Source organism: Sturnira hondurensis, unplaced genomic scaffold (assembly GCF_014824575.4).
Source record: "Sturnira hondurensis isolate 20B ecotype Veracruz unplaced genomic scaffold, ASM1482457v3 Scaffold0022017, whole genome shotgun sequence".
NCBI classification, from domain to species: domain Eukaryota; kingdom Metazoa; phylum Chordata; class Mammalia; order Chiroptera; family Phyllostomidae; genus Sturnira; species Sturnira hondurensis.
This window is the reverse complement of record NW_028094648.1, coordinates 8931202-8948644: the sequence shown is the minus strand read 5'-3', so window position 1 is coordinate 8948644 and position 17443 is coordinate 8931202. Positions and strand designations below refer to the sequence as shown.

The window sequence follows — 17443 nt, the reverse complement described above, 5'->3', positions numbered from 1 at the left end:
ATAAGTACTAAGTAGAAATCACTCTTATAAACCATATTACTTTTAATATCGACTTCATTTTTCCTCAATAATGACAATGCTTACCAACAAAGGAAAGCAGGATCACCAGCAGGACAATGAGGGCACAGGTACAGGGAATCAGGACCAGCAACAGGAAACGGAGAATGTTGGCCGTCGTTAGCTGTGGAGAGCAGCCATCACCCATGCTATCTTCATCAGCTCCCAAGACCTAAAGGAAAGAGAAATATGAAACATGGTTTTAATATCACAAAGCAACCCGATACATGGCATGAAATTGCAGAGTACAGCCATCCATTCCAAGCAGCAGCACCCCTAAAAGATTTTACCACGTGTACTTTAGGACGTGAAATCAGCTTTAGCCACCAAATCACACTAATAAATGAGCAAATAACAGTACAACTGCACTCAGGGCAGAGCAAATCATCTATTCCTAAAATGTTTTTCAGAAGTGCATGAACTTGTAATGATATTCCATCTTGATTTTTTTAAACACATTTGCCGATTTGGTATTAGTCCAAAGGGCCGTAAATAACTACAGTAAGAACGCACCTTGGCCCAGAGCTGTAAGCAAAGACTGCCACGCACCGTGATAATATATCGGTGAGTAGGTGTAGACAAGACACTATCCAGGCTTCATTGCTGTTCGCCTTATTAGTCCTAACCCAAATCTGCATGAATCTGGATAATATAAGTTTTCAGCCATTAATAGTTCAGCAAGTTTTAATATTCCTGACCATGTATTTAGTGACAAGTTGAACAATAAAAAAGAGCCTGTCTTGCTGGCCAGTTAAACACTGTGCCTGTCTGCACTGCCTCTGCAGCCCATCCGTCTGGGGGAGGCTGACGAGGTGCAACAGTGATGGTTCAGATTAAGTTCGCGTCTTCAAACACTTCGAATTTTGCTTAGTTCAATCTCTTGCCCGAGACGATGTCTGGAAATTCATTTATTGCAAGTGGCTAGCTTCGTGCAGTGACTTTTTTTGACAGGAGTCAGAGATGCAACTGAAAGTGACTTGAATCACTCATGACAAGCGACTCTTCGGGTCGCCTTAGCGAGGTGTTTCTCGTGGCTCGCTCTCTTGGACTTCCGAATCCCGTCACATGTTCCCCTCTGGCAGTCTCACGGCTTGACCTACAACCTCTGTGTAACTGTCTCCTGAATCTCCTTTCAGGTCATATCACAAAATGCCAGTGCCTAGTGTTTGACAGCCCCTCTCCCTCTCTCCTGTGACACTGCCGTCAGCTTTGCACCGTGCTCGAGTGTCCTCCAGATATTACACTTTATTTTTCTTACCCATCCCCTAACTAATACCCTACTTCAGCCACTGTCCTACCTCCCTTCTTCTTTCCCATCCAAAATGTTCTAAGAGTTCATATATATATTGTCCGAATTTCCTCACTTACTGTTTGCTCACACGACCACTACGGTGTGGCACCCACGTCTATCATTGTGCCAAAACAGCTTTTGCTATAGTTACCAATGACCTCCATGTTGCTGTATCCAAATGACATCTTTTTAGACACCATTGTAATGATATGTCAGTACCATTTGAGACAAAATCTCCAGCTAGCCACTCCCACCTCCTTCAAGCACTTTCTTCCTTTCACTCTTTCTCCTACTTCTCCAGTCATCCCTTCTCTTTCTGTAAGCTCTTGTCTCACATTCACTCTCTCCCCTAATGCCACCCACACAGATGCACCCATTGTCAGCCCTACACATGTAGCTTACATCTTTAAACAGCGAACACAGACCTTTGCTCTGAGCTCTACACCTTTGTATCCAACTGGCCACTTCACATCTCCTCAGTGGATCCTGCAAAAATACCTCATCCCTAACATGTCTGAAGCCAAATAAATAATCTTCATTCCCATATCTGGTATTCTTCCAGGGTTTCATATCTCCAGAAAAGGTAACTGAGCTCTTACCGTGTGTCAGACATTGTTTGGGCATCTCGGATACATCACTGTGAAAAGCAAAAATCTCCAGATACATAGTCCCTGCATTCTGGTAAAAATGGCCATCATGCCTCCCCAGGAGTCCTGCAGATGCCTCCTCTTGTCTTGGCTGCCTATATGCATTATTGCGCTCCCTAATTTGTTCTCCATGCTACAGCCGGCATGAGAAAGAGACTGTGTATCACTGGGTGATGAGAAAAGTCGACATGAGAAATGATCCCCCAACTGAACTAATTCAGGAGGTTCAGAGCCTGGAAGCAAGCAGATCTCATCATGAGAACCATGCGTCTAGAGGATGGGAAGAGGTTAGGGGAGGCTTTGGACTCCCATGGGGATGTTAGGGGCTTCAAGTCCCTTTTTTTAAGATTTCAGAGGTCAAGGAGGCCATCGTCGGTATTTCAGGTACGTTAGTCTTCATCCTGTTCTACCTTTTTGTAGCATTTGACTTTATCAACCCTGAGTACATTCTCAGGGAAACTTTCCACAGCTGCAGTGGCAGAAACTGCTTAAGAACAAGGAGATCCCTGTCCATAACATCCTTCAGATGAAAGATTGTCTCCTGGGGTCAAGGCCAAGACCTAACAAAGAGCCAATGAACCAGAAGGATTTGAAAGGGGATGCCAAGTGCCTCTGTAGGCAGGTTGCCCCAGAGAATTCTTAGAGATGGAACAGCTGCTGACAACCAGGTTACAAGCAACAGAAGTTCAGCCACAACGGTGGCCAGTTCCTCGTTAGAGACAATAGCCCTACCTCCTCTCACAACACCCTCATTCGGAGTGGGGACAAACGTCTGGGTACTGTACACACTTGCTCCTCACTCTTATTGTAGGGTAAAGTAAGAAACATTTTTTAGTCAGTTGGACCCTCCCACACATAATAAATGTTACATTTTAAACATATACAGTGGGGCTCAGCAAACTATAGTCTATGGGCCAAACCCACCCACTGTCTGTTTTTAAATTTAAAGTTTTGCTGGCAGAAAGCCATGCTTATCTGTTTGTATATTGTTACAGCTGCTTCCCTGCTGTGACACAGAGCGGTTGCAACAAAGCCATGTGGCCCAAAGGGACTAAAGTATTTATAATCTGCCCCTTACAGAAACATTTGCTCACCTGTGACATAGAACATCAGTGTATATCTACGTAGATGGATATTTTAAAGTATATAAATGTAACATGATAACCAAACTAAAATATAAATCCTTTAAGAAAAATCAGACTTGTGTCTCTTCATTAGGGCCCATACTGAAAACTGATATAAATTTATAGGTGGCAATTGGCAGACAAAACTGCCTAAGTTTTGCTGTAAAACATGGTTACTTCACAGAGGTTTAATCATAAAAATAATCTTCAAAATAGAAAAAATTTATTAAGACTATGTGTGTTATATTAGTAGGAAAAAGGGAAACACAAGTTTCAGGAATATTCAAACTGAAATACTCCTGCACCATGAACGTAAACTCTAATAACTAACAAACCCTCGTAAGATTATAAAGCTAGAAAGTGCAAATTTATTCCTGCTTCTGTAAAAACATAATCATAGCATAAATCGAACTAACACAGCTACATCTCTCTATATGTATGTAAATAATACCCTTTTTCCTGAGGGTATGCCCAGCACCTAGAATAGCAACTGCACACAGTAATGACTAATACCTGCTGAATATATAAATGAATGAAGGCAACTGAACAAAAATTGCTCTGTACATAATATGCGAATCACTGCTTTTTTTCAATGACATGCCTTACAAAGACTATTCATGAATCATCCAAAAACACTTGAAGGAGAAAATGTATTTGGTAAAAAAGTAATAATAAAAATCTTTCCTTTTCAGGGCAAATATGCTAAAATTAATAAAATTTGTTTTTACCAGGAGTTCAATTCCATACTCACATTTCTCATTATGAGCTTTGAAGTCAATTAGAAAATTTGGTGTTTAAAAAAAGTACATTGTGGATTTTATTACAGACAAAGTTTTTGAAATACCAGCTATGTTAACAGAAACATAAGCAGCCTTGTAACTCCACTATCCCCCTAAATCAGAGATGCCCAGACATTCTCAGTTCACAGCACCATCAGTATCCAGGGAATTATCTCTAGTGGTTCTAGGTCACTAGAAATGCCTAACAGTTTCACCTGTTAAGCAGTTTAGTCTAGCAATTTTACAGATATTTGTATCCTAGAAACTTAGTAGCCATTTGAAAATGCTACATATAAATGAAAAGTTTCAACTATTTTCATTCTTAACCCCAATTACTTACTAGTGGGGTATGTGCCCCAGCTGGGCACTGCACGCCACCCCAAACCTTGGAATCGGACTGGAAACCACCACCTGCTGCAGGTGGAGTTTTGCTTGTACAACTTTTTATAGTGATAACCAAGAACCGGCTTTATAAAGGCAGGATGGCATCCAAAGGAATACAGCACAACTTAATGTTGAACCCCTGAACTATGTCAAGCTAGTACTTTATCTGGTGGCCAACAAATGCTGAGTGTTACTGGATCTCCTTCAAAAAATGAAAATAACCAACAAAGACTTTAGGAGTCACTGTGGTGTCTTGGAGTAACCCCAGCACAGAGGAAGGAAATCGTGGTTCTAGGCGATTTATTTCTCCTGCGTTCATCTGCGTAAGTCCAAACCCTTAAAGAGTGACGCCCTATCTCACCTGGTTCAGGTAGCCTTCCTTGGTTACCCAGACAGCAGCAGACTCTCTCTGCTTCATCGGAATTCTGGTTTGTGGCAGAGGCTAACTAACTCACACAATCTACTCTTTCCTTTGATCTTAGAAACAGAACCCTAACTTTTGTTTGGGCCAAAATTAAGCTGTTTAGAATAGAAACAGCATTTCCCATCTTCTCTCATGGCTACGTGAGGCCGTGTCCTGCGTCCATGACCATAGAATGAAACTAGAAGTGCTAAAGGTGACTTCCAGGAAGTGTTCTCCCAGACAGGGGATATGACCCTCTTCTTTCTTGCTGGCTGGAATATGGATTGTAATAGCTGGAGCTCACGCAATCATCTTGAGCCAGAGGCGAAAGCTGTGTGCAGAGGATGACTCAGCAGCAAGAAAGAGGCAACCTGGATCCCTGAAGGGTCTGTGAAGCTGCCTTGTCAGCCCTGAACTGCTTGTTTTCAGACTACATTTACATGAGAAAGGAATACATTACTTCTTATTAAATCATTGTCAATACGAAAATATTTTATCACTTGCAGTTGAAGCAATTTTAACCGAACTATAGTTTTTATCACTTTCTGCTTTGGATCACGGTGATGTTTATACACACTAAAATTACTAAACTATAACTTTAAGAGGTAAAGATCTGTTTTTAATTCATTCAACAAAAAACTATACCATGTGCCCCGAACATTTTTATCCTTTAGGCATCTAACCAGCTCCTAATAAAGAGTAGGATCAGAATAAATATGTATTATCTCAAGTAAATAAATGACTTACAATGAAAGGCTTCATTAGAAAAGTTCAGAATTTTTGATATACTTACTTTTGATGTGAGAGAGGAAAAAACACTAAAAGTTTTCTTTAAACACAACACAGGTAGACTTTTTGTGATAAGTATCTCTACTCAAGTTTGTTTACTTTTGACCAGAACTAACAGCAACAAAGTGGGGCCAGTGGATTACTTCCTGCTGATCAAAAGTTCAGTGTCCCCTGGCTGGTGTAGCTCAGTGGATTGAGCGCGGGCCTGCGAACCACACGATCACGGTTGATTCCCTGTCAGGGCACATGCCTGGGTTGCAGGCCAGTTCCCAACAGGGGACTCTTGAGAGGCAACCATACATTGATGTTTCTCTCCTCTCCTTCCCTTCCTCTCTAAAGGTAAATAAATAAAATCTTAAAAAAAAAAAAAGTTCAGTGTCTTTCACGTCTTCAATCGGAATAAATCCAGAAGAAAAAAATTCACAACTTAGTATATTACAATTTAGCAACTTTCAATTACACATTATTAAATATGGTGGGATAGGGGGAATGTTTTGAAACAGGGCTCATGGGAAGCAAACAATAAAAAGTAAGGAAGGTGGGAAGGCTGGCAGTCACTGGACTGGGCCATCCTGCAGTCCCTTTAGAGATCCCACATTCTCCGGTACTTAAGCCATCTCCTCTGCGACTTCCCCATATCCTCACTTGTCCCCTTCTGATCTCTGTGCTGCACCCCAGTGATCTTTCTCAAATGCTCATTTGGATACGCCACCTTCCTGCTTAAAACCTGCTAGAGTCTTGAGAGACAAAAACCCACTTCCTTAACACAGTACAGAAGACAATTCCCAAACTTCAACGTGCACGTTAGCTGTGTGGGGAAAGTCTGACCCAGTAAGTCTGAGCAGGGCCTGAGACTCTGCATTCTTTATCAGCTCCCAGGAGATGCTGATACTGGCCATCTGAGGACTGCAGTGCGAGTAGCAGGATCTGGAGAGCCTTCTAGGTCCACCCTGCCTGTACCAGACTCATTGCCTCCACTTCTCTACGCACCTGCCACCTGGCTCTTCCCAACTCCTTGTAAGCACTCCCTGCCTGGGAATAACGCAGATTTCTGGGAAATGTGTGTGATCTTCTACAGTTTCTATAGCTTAGGATATTTTACCCTGAGGGTGACATGCAAGTAGTGGCCCCGACTATCAGTTTTAAAAGATACGGGTATCATTCTTCTTGGTACACTGTACTACTGAAATGAAAACGCCATTTTCCAAAGTAAAGATTGAAACAGAAAAAGAGACTCGAGTTCATATCTAACACATCAAAACCCTCATTAACAACAACAACAACAAAATAACCTATTCCATGACTGTTCCAAACTTTTGCTAAACATATACCACCCTTGACAACATTCACCTAAAGGCATGGTCTACAAAGCATTTACATTAGTTCGCTACTCTTAAGGTATAGCATCAGACACAGAGAGATGCTGATATTTTTATTTCAGCTAGGATTTCTTTAAATTGCAACCAAAGATCAGTCAAACTTGAAGCGGTATATAAACAGTCACTGATTAACAGACCATTTTGAAATCAAAAGGTTAATCCTATCTTCAAAATGTGACACCATGCTATGGATCTTCTTTTTTTTTAAAGATTTTATTTATTTCTTTACCTTTAGAGGGGAAGGGGAGAAGGAGAGAAACATCAATGTATGGTTGCCTTTTGTGCGTCCCCTGCTGGGAGTTGGCCTGCAGGGAACCGGCCTGCAACCCAGGTATGTGCCCTGACTGGGAATTGAACCGCGATCCTCTGGTTCACAGGCCTGTGCTCAATCCACTGAGCTACACCAGCCAGGGCCTAAAATGATTATATTCTTAAAATATGATTATGGAATTTTGTAGACTGAGTGACTACAGGATGCTTAATCAACAGTCTGATTTTAGGTGCATAAATACTGAATATTACTACCCAGAGGTTGTCATAATTCATATATCAGTCGGGGGGATTTAGTAAAATTCTACTTATTGCTTTGAAGTTTATGACTTGACCAAATCAAAATATCAAAATATTCTTAAACTCAAATGTGAGTGTACATTTTAATGGTTGGAATTGTATGTAAAATTATGGCAGAATTCAAGCCATCTGTCCTACAACAAAAGATTTGCTTACAATGTCAAAAGCAATTAAAAAGAGAAATTCATCCCAAATCAACACTATGTATCGCTTTGATGCCGATTTTGCACCTTAGTTCTCCGGGTAGGAAGGTGTTCAACTGCAAGTGCATTCACACTTCGCTGTTCCAACAAAGTGCAAGGGACAGCCTACAGTGAGGGCAAGGTCAGTCTGACTGGAATGACCTGAACAGGACACAGACGCTCCCTCTAAACTCTGTGGGGATATCACCCGGTCACATGTTAATGTCCTCATAGTCCTGAAAAAATGCAGACACTAAGACTCCAATTTCTAATAGATATTTGGCCCAGAACCTTGTCTTGCCCAACCATCATGCCGGAATGCGATCTGAAGTGTTTTCTTCAGTGCTAGAGATGGAGTTTTTCTCCAACCCACCTCCACTCTCTGTCCACTGAGCAAAAATGAGCCCATTGTTACCCACTTATTCAAGAAGAAATTCTTTCAGTGGGAGAGGTTTTCCTCTCTGTGCTCAATGAACTGTGAAAGAGTTCCTCCCATGAATTAAAAGTAGACTTACGGAATAAGAGGTCAGTGATCTGTACACTCCTCAAACCTGGCATCTGTCAATTCTCCATCCAGAACATTAGCTCCCACTCTACCAATAAGCCACTTGCCTCCAAAATCATCTGTCAGCGAACTACACCAAACCCAAATGTCTTTTGTTGTGATGCTTGTTTTTAATGTCCCAAGAGGCATGAAGAACAAGCATCTGGTTTTCAGTAAGTCTTTTCATCCCATTTTCTGGCATTTAACTGAAGCAGATAAAGTTCGAATAACTCACGCACTCTCTCAAAATGAACTTACTCAATTCACACCAGAACACATGGTTCTGCAAGCCAACCTGCCCCTATTTTCTCCTTTGAAAATTACCATAACGACAGCCCCAGACAGTCCATTCCAGAATGGGCGCTGCATATGGAGATGAAATACCAACCAAATAATTTTCCTGTCGAGGAGATTGGATAATAATAATAGTCTAATACTTGGGTATCGGATCACTTCAATGTTTCTGTTTTGAGGGTAGCATTGTTTAGCTGAAGTCTGAAACATGAGAGAGAAGATTGGAATGTTTCAGAGGCAGCTTGAATAATGCTGTCCCCACCACTGAAACTCTAGGCGACCTTATAAAGTCATCGCCCTGCCCTAGCCATGTCTGCACATCTGCAAATAAGGGACAGAATAGCAATGTCTTGCTCCAACCACAAGTATTCCCCGAAAAATGAAGTTGGTCAAGCAAAAGAAAGGTAAAAACTAGTAATAATAACAATGTTTCTCTCAAGTTCAGAAAGCTCTGAGAGTCCTGATTTCTCTGCAATGCACAGTGTGGAGTTTGCTCAGTTCAACCCCCCCTGGGGGAAAGTTATAATGTTTGCTCAAGTGAGGTGATGTCTTCAGAGGCAATAGGAGAACCTTCTAAGGTAAACCCCATTTTCTTCAGAGCAAGGTGGAAAGGTCATACTTCTGTTATAGTCACAGAAGATGGTCTTGGAAAGAAAGAGCAAGTTACTCCCTACCTAGACAACAAGGTAGACAGATAGCATGTGGCCTCCTGTTTTGAGATGACACTGCCCCGAATTTCAAACATGTCGGCCTCATCATTTTATGGCAGACACAAGTCAAGGTAATAAAAGATTTCTTTTAATGTGGATACAATATCAGAAATCTTTCTGCATATATTGAACACCCTTAAAGATCACTTTTTCCATCTATTTTTGGGGAAAAATGAAGGCTACAGGGGGAAAAACAGAGGGTAGAGTTATTCATTCCTCAGGAAATTGAATATTTGACTTCATTCATAAAGGCATTTTGAATTTCACATTCTGATTACAAGTTACTACATTTTTTAGGAAACTATGGCAAATCCAGAGGAGCCCAACATATTGCCAAATGAAGCCAAACCTATTTTTCATGTAGCGCGGAGGAAGCTGTTGAATTTGTGCAAATCTCAGGGACCTAATTGAGTTGCTGATCCAATGACAATGGAAATGTTGTGACTTCTAAAAATTGAAACAGATTGGTAAAGGGAGTAAAGAACTAAAATATTGACTTTCGACAGCTGAAAATAATCAGGGAATGCGTACAAGACAAAACGGATTTTATGCCCTGCAATAATCCATTTCAGGCATTTCAATGCAAAGTAAAACACAAACAGATGTTGAAAACATTTAACCTACTGAACCTACCTGCTGAAAGGAATCCTGCAGTAACAAAAGTACAAGTAAGGATTTTATGTGTTAGATGTACCAACAATTTCTTTGTGACTACCCAGAGCAAAAGGATGAATTCCAAACTTAACATTCATCTTATGTTTCACGGTATTTCAGGAGTAGTCTAGCTGGAAAATACAGAGACTTTACTGTTGAGGCTTCCATTACAAAAACATGTTTATGGTACATGTTAAAATCTCACTAATTTGGTTTATTCTCCTCATGCTTATTTAGTGCCCATTCTGTGCACAGCTGTGCTATAGGGATAAATGATGAGAAAGACATAGTCCCTATTCTCTGGGAGGTGAGCACCTACCTCCAAGGAGATCTGCAACTTCATGGGAGATGCCAATGCCCTGTGATGGACAATAATGCAGATATGTAGAAAGGACTACAACAACTCTGCGATAGGGGCTCTGTGAACTAGGGCACGGTCAGCCTGTATTGCTGTATTTTTTTAAACACATAAATTTTTACTTTTGCACCAAGACAAAACAACAGTACTTCTTTCAATGAGAAATACAGAGTCCCAGATGCACGGGGCTTATCAGTACTCAAGGCAGGGGTGTACAAATAAGGGAGGGTGGGGCCAAAGGGAAGCAACACAACGGACATTTTGAGCAGGACAATTTTTCACATATTTCAGGACATTTGGCATCCCTGGCCACCATCTAATAAATGTCAGTAGTAACTCCCCCACCCCCCCCAGGAAGTGCGGCCAACAAGAGACCCTCCATTATTTCCAAATAGTCCCCAGGGTATACTGCCTTCCCTGCGGGAGAGCACTTCAGTAGTCCGGCAAGTATCAGTTGAACACACAGTCAGTTCCACACTCCAGAGGCAAGGCACAGTCCTGAGTTAGCCAACTTCTCCCATTTTCTCTAGGTATCACCTAACATTAGGTCTTTCAGTAATACACTAAGCGATGATGCCTTTTGTCTACAGAGAGATGGTAGCTTTTTTTAGGTCAAATATTACGTCCTTTCATTGTGATCATCACCCGATGGGAACATAAAGGAACACAGCATTTTAATGTCAATGTCAGTTAACAAGGAGAGGCATAATCGATTGTGTCCTCCAAAACCTAACACTTATGACATTGAAGGAGGAAACTTGAGGAAGAGTAATAAGCAGTATTACACATAGAACAATTATTTCTTGAGCAGGCAGGGCATGAGGCTTTAAGGTTTGGTGGACCTCGACCTAACGTGGTCCAGGTAGCATTTTAGACTTTGGACCATCTCTGCAGCCTCTGTCCCCAAGCTATGCCCCGAGGCTTGACCCAGTGTATCAGGTGGGACTGAGGTAGGACCAAACCTTTGTGGGTCCTAGAGGTGAACAGAACCGAATGTGCTTCCTCAAAACCACTAAACGACTAAATGACTATTTAATTGTACTACTGAGATTACAAAGAGGTCAGAGGTTATTTAACGAACAAATCCAGAGTGAATTAGGACCATGGGATGGAGATGGCTGTAACTTGTGAATGAGCCCCATGCCTCTGAGTTTACAAAGCAGTTGTTTACTCCTTTGGCTACCCAGGAGTAAAAGACAACTTCTAGTTTTGATTATTTCTTCCAATCCTAGAATATATGTTGAAGAAGTCCCTCTTATGTTATTTTAAACTACAGTCAGGGCCATAGAAAGAAAGCAAGTGGAGGTTCCCATACCTCAGATGCATGGGGCTCATTCACAAGTTTTAGCCACCTTCCATCCCATGGTCCTAATTCACTCTGGATTTGTTCACTAAGGGACCTTTTACCCAGGTTTTAGATATCAGAAACCTAATTCATGGCTTCATCAGAAGAAGATGGCAGATTTTGTTTCAAAACAAACAAACAAAAAGAATGGGTGGCCTTATCACAGTGTATTCCATCTTCTTAAGGTGAAGTAAGAACACAACTCAATAAAAATATTACCAATGAAGCCCTGGCTGGTGTAGCTCAGTGGATTGAGCTCGGGCCTGCGAACCAGAGGATCGCGGTTCGATTCCCAGTCAGGGCACATGCCTGGGTTGCAGGCCAGTTCCCTGCAGGCCAACTCCCAGCAGGGGATGCACAAAAGGCAACCATACATTGATGTTTCTCTCCCTCTCTCCTTCCCATCTAAAGATAAATAAATAAATAAAATCTTTAAAAAAAAATTACCAATGAAAGGCTAAACAGGTCATTCAAAAGGCCTTAGCATGGAACATTCTGTCTTGGCAGAATCAGTTTAACTCAGGAAGTCAAAGGAGATGTGGAATACTTTGAAAAACATACTTCAGTCTTAGTGTCAAAACAACAAATCAGCAAAGCTAGAGGAAGAGACAGACCTCCTTAAGAGAAAGGCTGAGTTTTTTTCTGACAGGCTGAGAAGATAGGAAGAGGAAGGTCTGAAGGTCCTTTCTGAAGGTCTAGGTATAGAACGGTACAGCTGCACCCAGGTCGGATACTCCTAAGGAAGCCATTAGAAAGAAGGAAATGTTTTCAGTGGTTACTAGACAACAACGGTATAACAGAGCAGGAGCTCAAAGAACCTATGAATTGATTGAAGTTACTGAAAGCTGGCTTCCTGAAGCTGCAGATAGGCAGTTCACTGTGAGAACAACTAGGGAATCGCACCTTCAAGATCAGACAGCTATGATATTGAAAATAACATTCACGGAACGCACAATCTGCCAGAGGAGAAAGAATAAATAGGTCTACAAATAGTCATTTAATTGTAATTGCACTAAGTGTTATACAGCATAAGTAAGTTAAATAATTTTGGTAATGTGAAAATGAACGTAGAAAACTGACTTCAACCTTTTTATTAAAACATACTACAACAAAACAAACAAGCAAGCAAAATACAGCCAAAGATACTGAAATAAAGAACAAACTGACGGTAACCAGAGAGGAGGGGGGAAAGGGATAATAGAGGGTAATAGGAGAAGGGCCATCAGGGAACAAGTATAAAGGCCACATGGACAAAGCCAAATCGGGTGGGTTCAAGGGTGGGAGATGGGGATGGGTGGGGCAGGGGGGCATGGTGGGGTGAAAATGGAGACACTGTACTTGGAAAATCAATTAAAAAGGTAACTATAACAGAAAGCAGCATAATACTGAAAATACTTTGGTGACCAAAATTATTAATGAGTATTTACTTATAAGCACTCAAAATTGAATTGCTAGAATTCAGCCATAATTAAATAATTTACCTTCCCAGCTTCTTTCCACTGATGGTTTCAAGTATTTATAATGTTAATACATATTTACAGTATAAACCATGCTGACTGTTTAATATTTATGATTGGGGAATCCAAAGTATTAAGAATTGCATAACATTGCCTAAAATGATAAGAGGCTGCTGATGAAAAACCAGCTTGTGAGAGTACAAACCTCACTGGTCCATCCATCATACTTTTTAATTTTGTTTTGACATCTTTCCACAGTTAGTATTCCCAAGTAATAAAACGTTTAAAAAACTATAATCCTGTATTTTGCAAAAAATAACATTTGTCAATTCTCTTGAGTTTCTTTCACTGCTAAAGTTGTCTGCGTTTGGAGACAAAACCAAACATATAAATGATCAACATTTTAAAATATGTACAATATTATGGATGTATCGAATTTGTGTATGAAAAGGCAAACCTCTGGATCCAAATTAAGACAAGCTAAACTAATGAAAAACATGTCTTGAAATGTTTAATAATGGTCTATCCTTGATGTATGGACTTTTATTCTTTCCAAAGAAAATGCAGTTAAAAATTATGACTGTGAATTAAGTGGCTATAAATAATCCTGTTTTCAGTGGAAGAAATTTAAAAAATTCTCTTTTTGGAATGTAAGATTAAATTGTATATTAAAAGTATGCTAACTTGTTTACTGCTTTCAAAAGAAAAATTGCCAAACAAACAAAAAAGCAGAAATTCACAGACAGATGACAGAATGGTGGCTACCAGAGGGGCCAGAGGTGGGGGAAGACAAAGAGGGTGGAAGGGGGTTAAACATACGACGACAGGAGACTAGGCTTTGCGCAGTGAACACACAATAGAGTATTGTAATGCTGTACAGCTGAAATTTATATAACATTATTAACCCGTTACCCCGATAAATTTAATTTTTTAAAAGGTCGCCATGATTACAAATAAAGTTTGTCTTAGTATCAATACAAACATAAAAAAGTTTTTAAATCTCTTAAAATCATCAAATGAAATGTATGGACTGTTTCCTCCTTTTAAATAAAAATTGAAACCACCACATACAGTGCAAAGAACAATTTATCCGTTTGATACTGAATGCTAACTGGATGCTATCCCGGTTGGTAGGAGCTCCTACATGGCTGGTAGGAGCCAGTTCAAGCTGGCTTCTGTGTCCTTTTAACGTGAACCCGTAATTCTTTGAGCCTTTCCTTGATTTCTGGAACAAGAGGTGTTGGACTCATGTTGAACTTGTCCTTGCCTCATCTTTGGAATCAGTCATTTTTTCTAAGGAGCCCGGCTCCTTTTTCTAGAAAATGGTATCTAAAACCAAGATCTGGATGTTCCTAGGTACTCACGGAACATGCTATTTACACATTTACATTATATTCAAAACCAAAGCATAGTTAACACACAGTATTATCCAAGTTTCAGATGCACAACAGCGATTCAACATTCCTTACGATGTTATCAGCACAGTAAGTCTAGTAACCATCTGTCACCACGCAAAGTTACTACACTAATATTGACTATTTCCCTGTACTGTATATTACATCCCTGTGACTTTTGTTTTTTAGACTAGAGGTTTGTACCTCTTATACCCCTTCACCCTTTCCACCTAACCACCTGTGCCCTGCAGTCCTCGATCGACCTGTATATGTTCAAACACATACATTTACACCCATATTCCAATTTCAATCCCCTATCATAGGGTTCTAGATGCCATGTTCTGCCTTTAACTTTTTCTTTCCAACAGTAAGGAATCTGGCTTATTCTTACTACCTGCAATTACATGACCAGTCCCTAGTCTGCAATGCACTATCCACTGTCCCCGCGCCATCTCCTGCAAGGGCACCACAGTCACCTTTTCGGAGCTCACACCTCTCACCCTGGCTCATCCACGCACCCACACCTTCCTCATCCTGCTCAGGCTCTGACCCCCCACCCTCGGGCGTCCTCCCACTGTCAGGTCTCGGCCACAACGCTGCCCTTCTGGGCACCTTGAGGAGCCTACCATGTTGCACCCACAGAATGAATTTAGGACCCATTGTTCACCAACAGGGAAGGAATAGGAAAATCCAAACAAAGCTTTGAAGTTCATGGAAAGCAATGGATGTTACTCCTTTTTCCACTCTCTTCTCACTTATACTAGAAAGGGGGAATAAAACCACAAGACCTGGATCCTTCAGCCTTCTCTGCTACTGTGAGTCAGTAGGTTGTGAGTGTGCGTTGCATGTCAATGCTTCAGTGGCGTGACTTCCTACCAGAATGACCTGTTTCCCCACCCCACTGCACACTATTCGCCACTGTACCCAGGGGGGAAAAGCTAAGATGGATAATTTGTTATATTTTTGCTTCTAAAAGAAATATGAGTGGAAGAACAAACTTTTTTTAAAGAAAAGCCCACACTTAAAATTTCTTTTAAATGCTAAATTAATTTTTTTTTAATTTAACCTCTTGATCCCCTGGGTTTTACTTACTTCCATGACAGAGGATAAATTGGGTTTTTTGGTCACAGGGTTGTAAAATACAGCATAGGAAATATAGTCAACAATATTGTAATGACTATGTATGGTGCCAGATGGGTACTAGATTTATCAGGGGCTTCACTTCATATGTTATATAAATGTCTTATTACTATGTTGTACACCTGAAACTAATGTAATGTTGTCTGTCAACTATAATAGGAAAATTTTTTTAGATTTAAATAGCTTTTCTGGAAAGAAGGTATTTCTCACCAAACTCTCTTCAAGGCAGGTGGGGAGAGAGCGGCCTGCTCCTAAGAGTTTCTGACATGAAATGATCGGAGAGCATGGTCATTTAGGAATGCAGGGAGCATTTTTGTTCCTCTCATTGACATTTGGCTGAGAGAGGCAAAGTTAAAACCACACAGCAAAGCCATTGGTGCTGTCAGGGGGAGTCAAGCAGGCAAGCTGAGCTTGCCAGAAGATGACCCAGACCCCCGACCACACCAGTCACCCTGCAGGGCCTTTCTTCCAAGGGGCCACATCACTTGCTCACCAAGGACACCTCCAGGAAGGCTCGGCTGCTTTAATTTCTGAGAGGTTGGGAAGCTCAGCTTACTGTTACGCCGCCGAAGAAGGAAGACCACAAACCAGCACAGGCTCAGGACCACGGTGACGAGTCTAGATCTCAACCTGAGTAAACACAAGACCCGAGGGAGGGAGGGAGCTGGTCTCCAAGGTGTGTCCTAATTCTTCCAGGGAGTGGAACTGGGCTCAGCCAGGCAACCCTTCCGTGGTTCCTGGCTTGATCCTCCCACCCCCAGAACTCGTTGCCCCAAGTGAGCAGCTGGGTCTGAGAGCTTTGAGGGGCCTCCCCAGGGCTATTTTTAATGGGGTATTTTCTGCTGGTTGACTTTCCGTGGGGGCAGCCCTGGGTCTGGGGGATTCACTCCAGCTGGGAAATCTGAGAAGTCAGCTGGCCTGCGGCAAATGAGGTATTTTTAGCTGAGACTTGGGGATCTCAGGATTGTCGTCTACTTTAGACCTCAGGGCGGGAGACACAAAACAGAGCCAAGCCAGAGGAGCGGTGCTGACTCTGAAGTTCCTTAGCAGTGACTACGGAGCTTATTGTTGGAAAAGGACTGTGTGCCCTCACCCTGGTCGGGGAGGGAATGCAGCCCTGGGGGTCCTTCCTTGCACTGGTGGAGGTGAGGCCTGGGCGTACCTGCCGCGGGCCGGGTGTTTGGAGGCTCTGTTCCACACCTACCTACCTGCCTACCTGCCTGCTTGTGGCATCAGCATCACCTGGAACTGGTTAGAAATGCAAATTCCTGCTGCCCCCACCCACCCACCAACAAGCTGGTCCTGCCTGGGCAGCGGGGCCAGCCATCTGCAGTCTATCAGACTCTCCAGGGCACTCTCGTGCATGTTAAATTTTGAGAATTACTGGCCTCATCACACATTCACTATCACTCATAGATAAAGGAACTCGAGTTTAACTTAATCCCCACCAAACCCAGAGAGCAGCACATTCTTTAATTATAAGCACTGTATGTCGCACATTTTTAGATGTACAAAAACACTGAGCAGATAGGAAAGAGAGCCAGTCACTTTCTAAGTCGTTGTTTTCATCCAGTGTGTTGTACCCTAATGTGCAAAACCATTCGCCTCTGTTCATCCTCAAGGGTAGTGATAAGACAGAGTGTTTGCTAACAAAGGCTACAACTGACTCCGAGTGAGAAGCAGACGCCAGTTCTCGGAGGGCAGTAATGCTCACGGACCCAAGGAACAACTGCACATGCGTACCCGAGGCCAAGCTGCGACGCAGCCAGCTGTAGCCGTCTACAATGCAGCCAGAGGAACGCCTTCTCCAAAGGGCGTTGAAAATGATGTTAATGTTAGAATATTAGCAGTATATCTGTTTGCCACTGCTGCTATAAGAAATTGCCACAGTGCCAGCCCTGGCTACTGTAGCTCAGTAGCCCTGGATGGTGTAGCTCAGTGG

The 17443-nt window shown here is 41.9% G+C and overlaps 1 protein-coding gene across 2 annotated transcripts in view; it reads right to left on the bottom strand.

Moving 5' to 3' along the window:
• CORIN (corin, serine peptidase) overlaps positions 1-17443 on the bottom strand; it is a 193788-nt gene that overhangs the window by 166339 nt on the left and 10006 nt on the right. For both annotated transcript variants that reach the window (XM_037034235.1, XM_037034236.1), the window contains exon 2: positions 85-229. In XM_037034235.1, coding sequence (XP_036890130.1) covers positions 85-229 — 145 coding nt within the window. The remainder of the gene's footprint in view (positions 1-84; positions 230-17443) is intronic.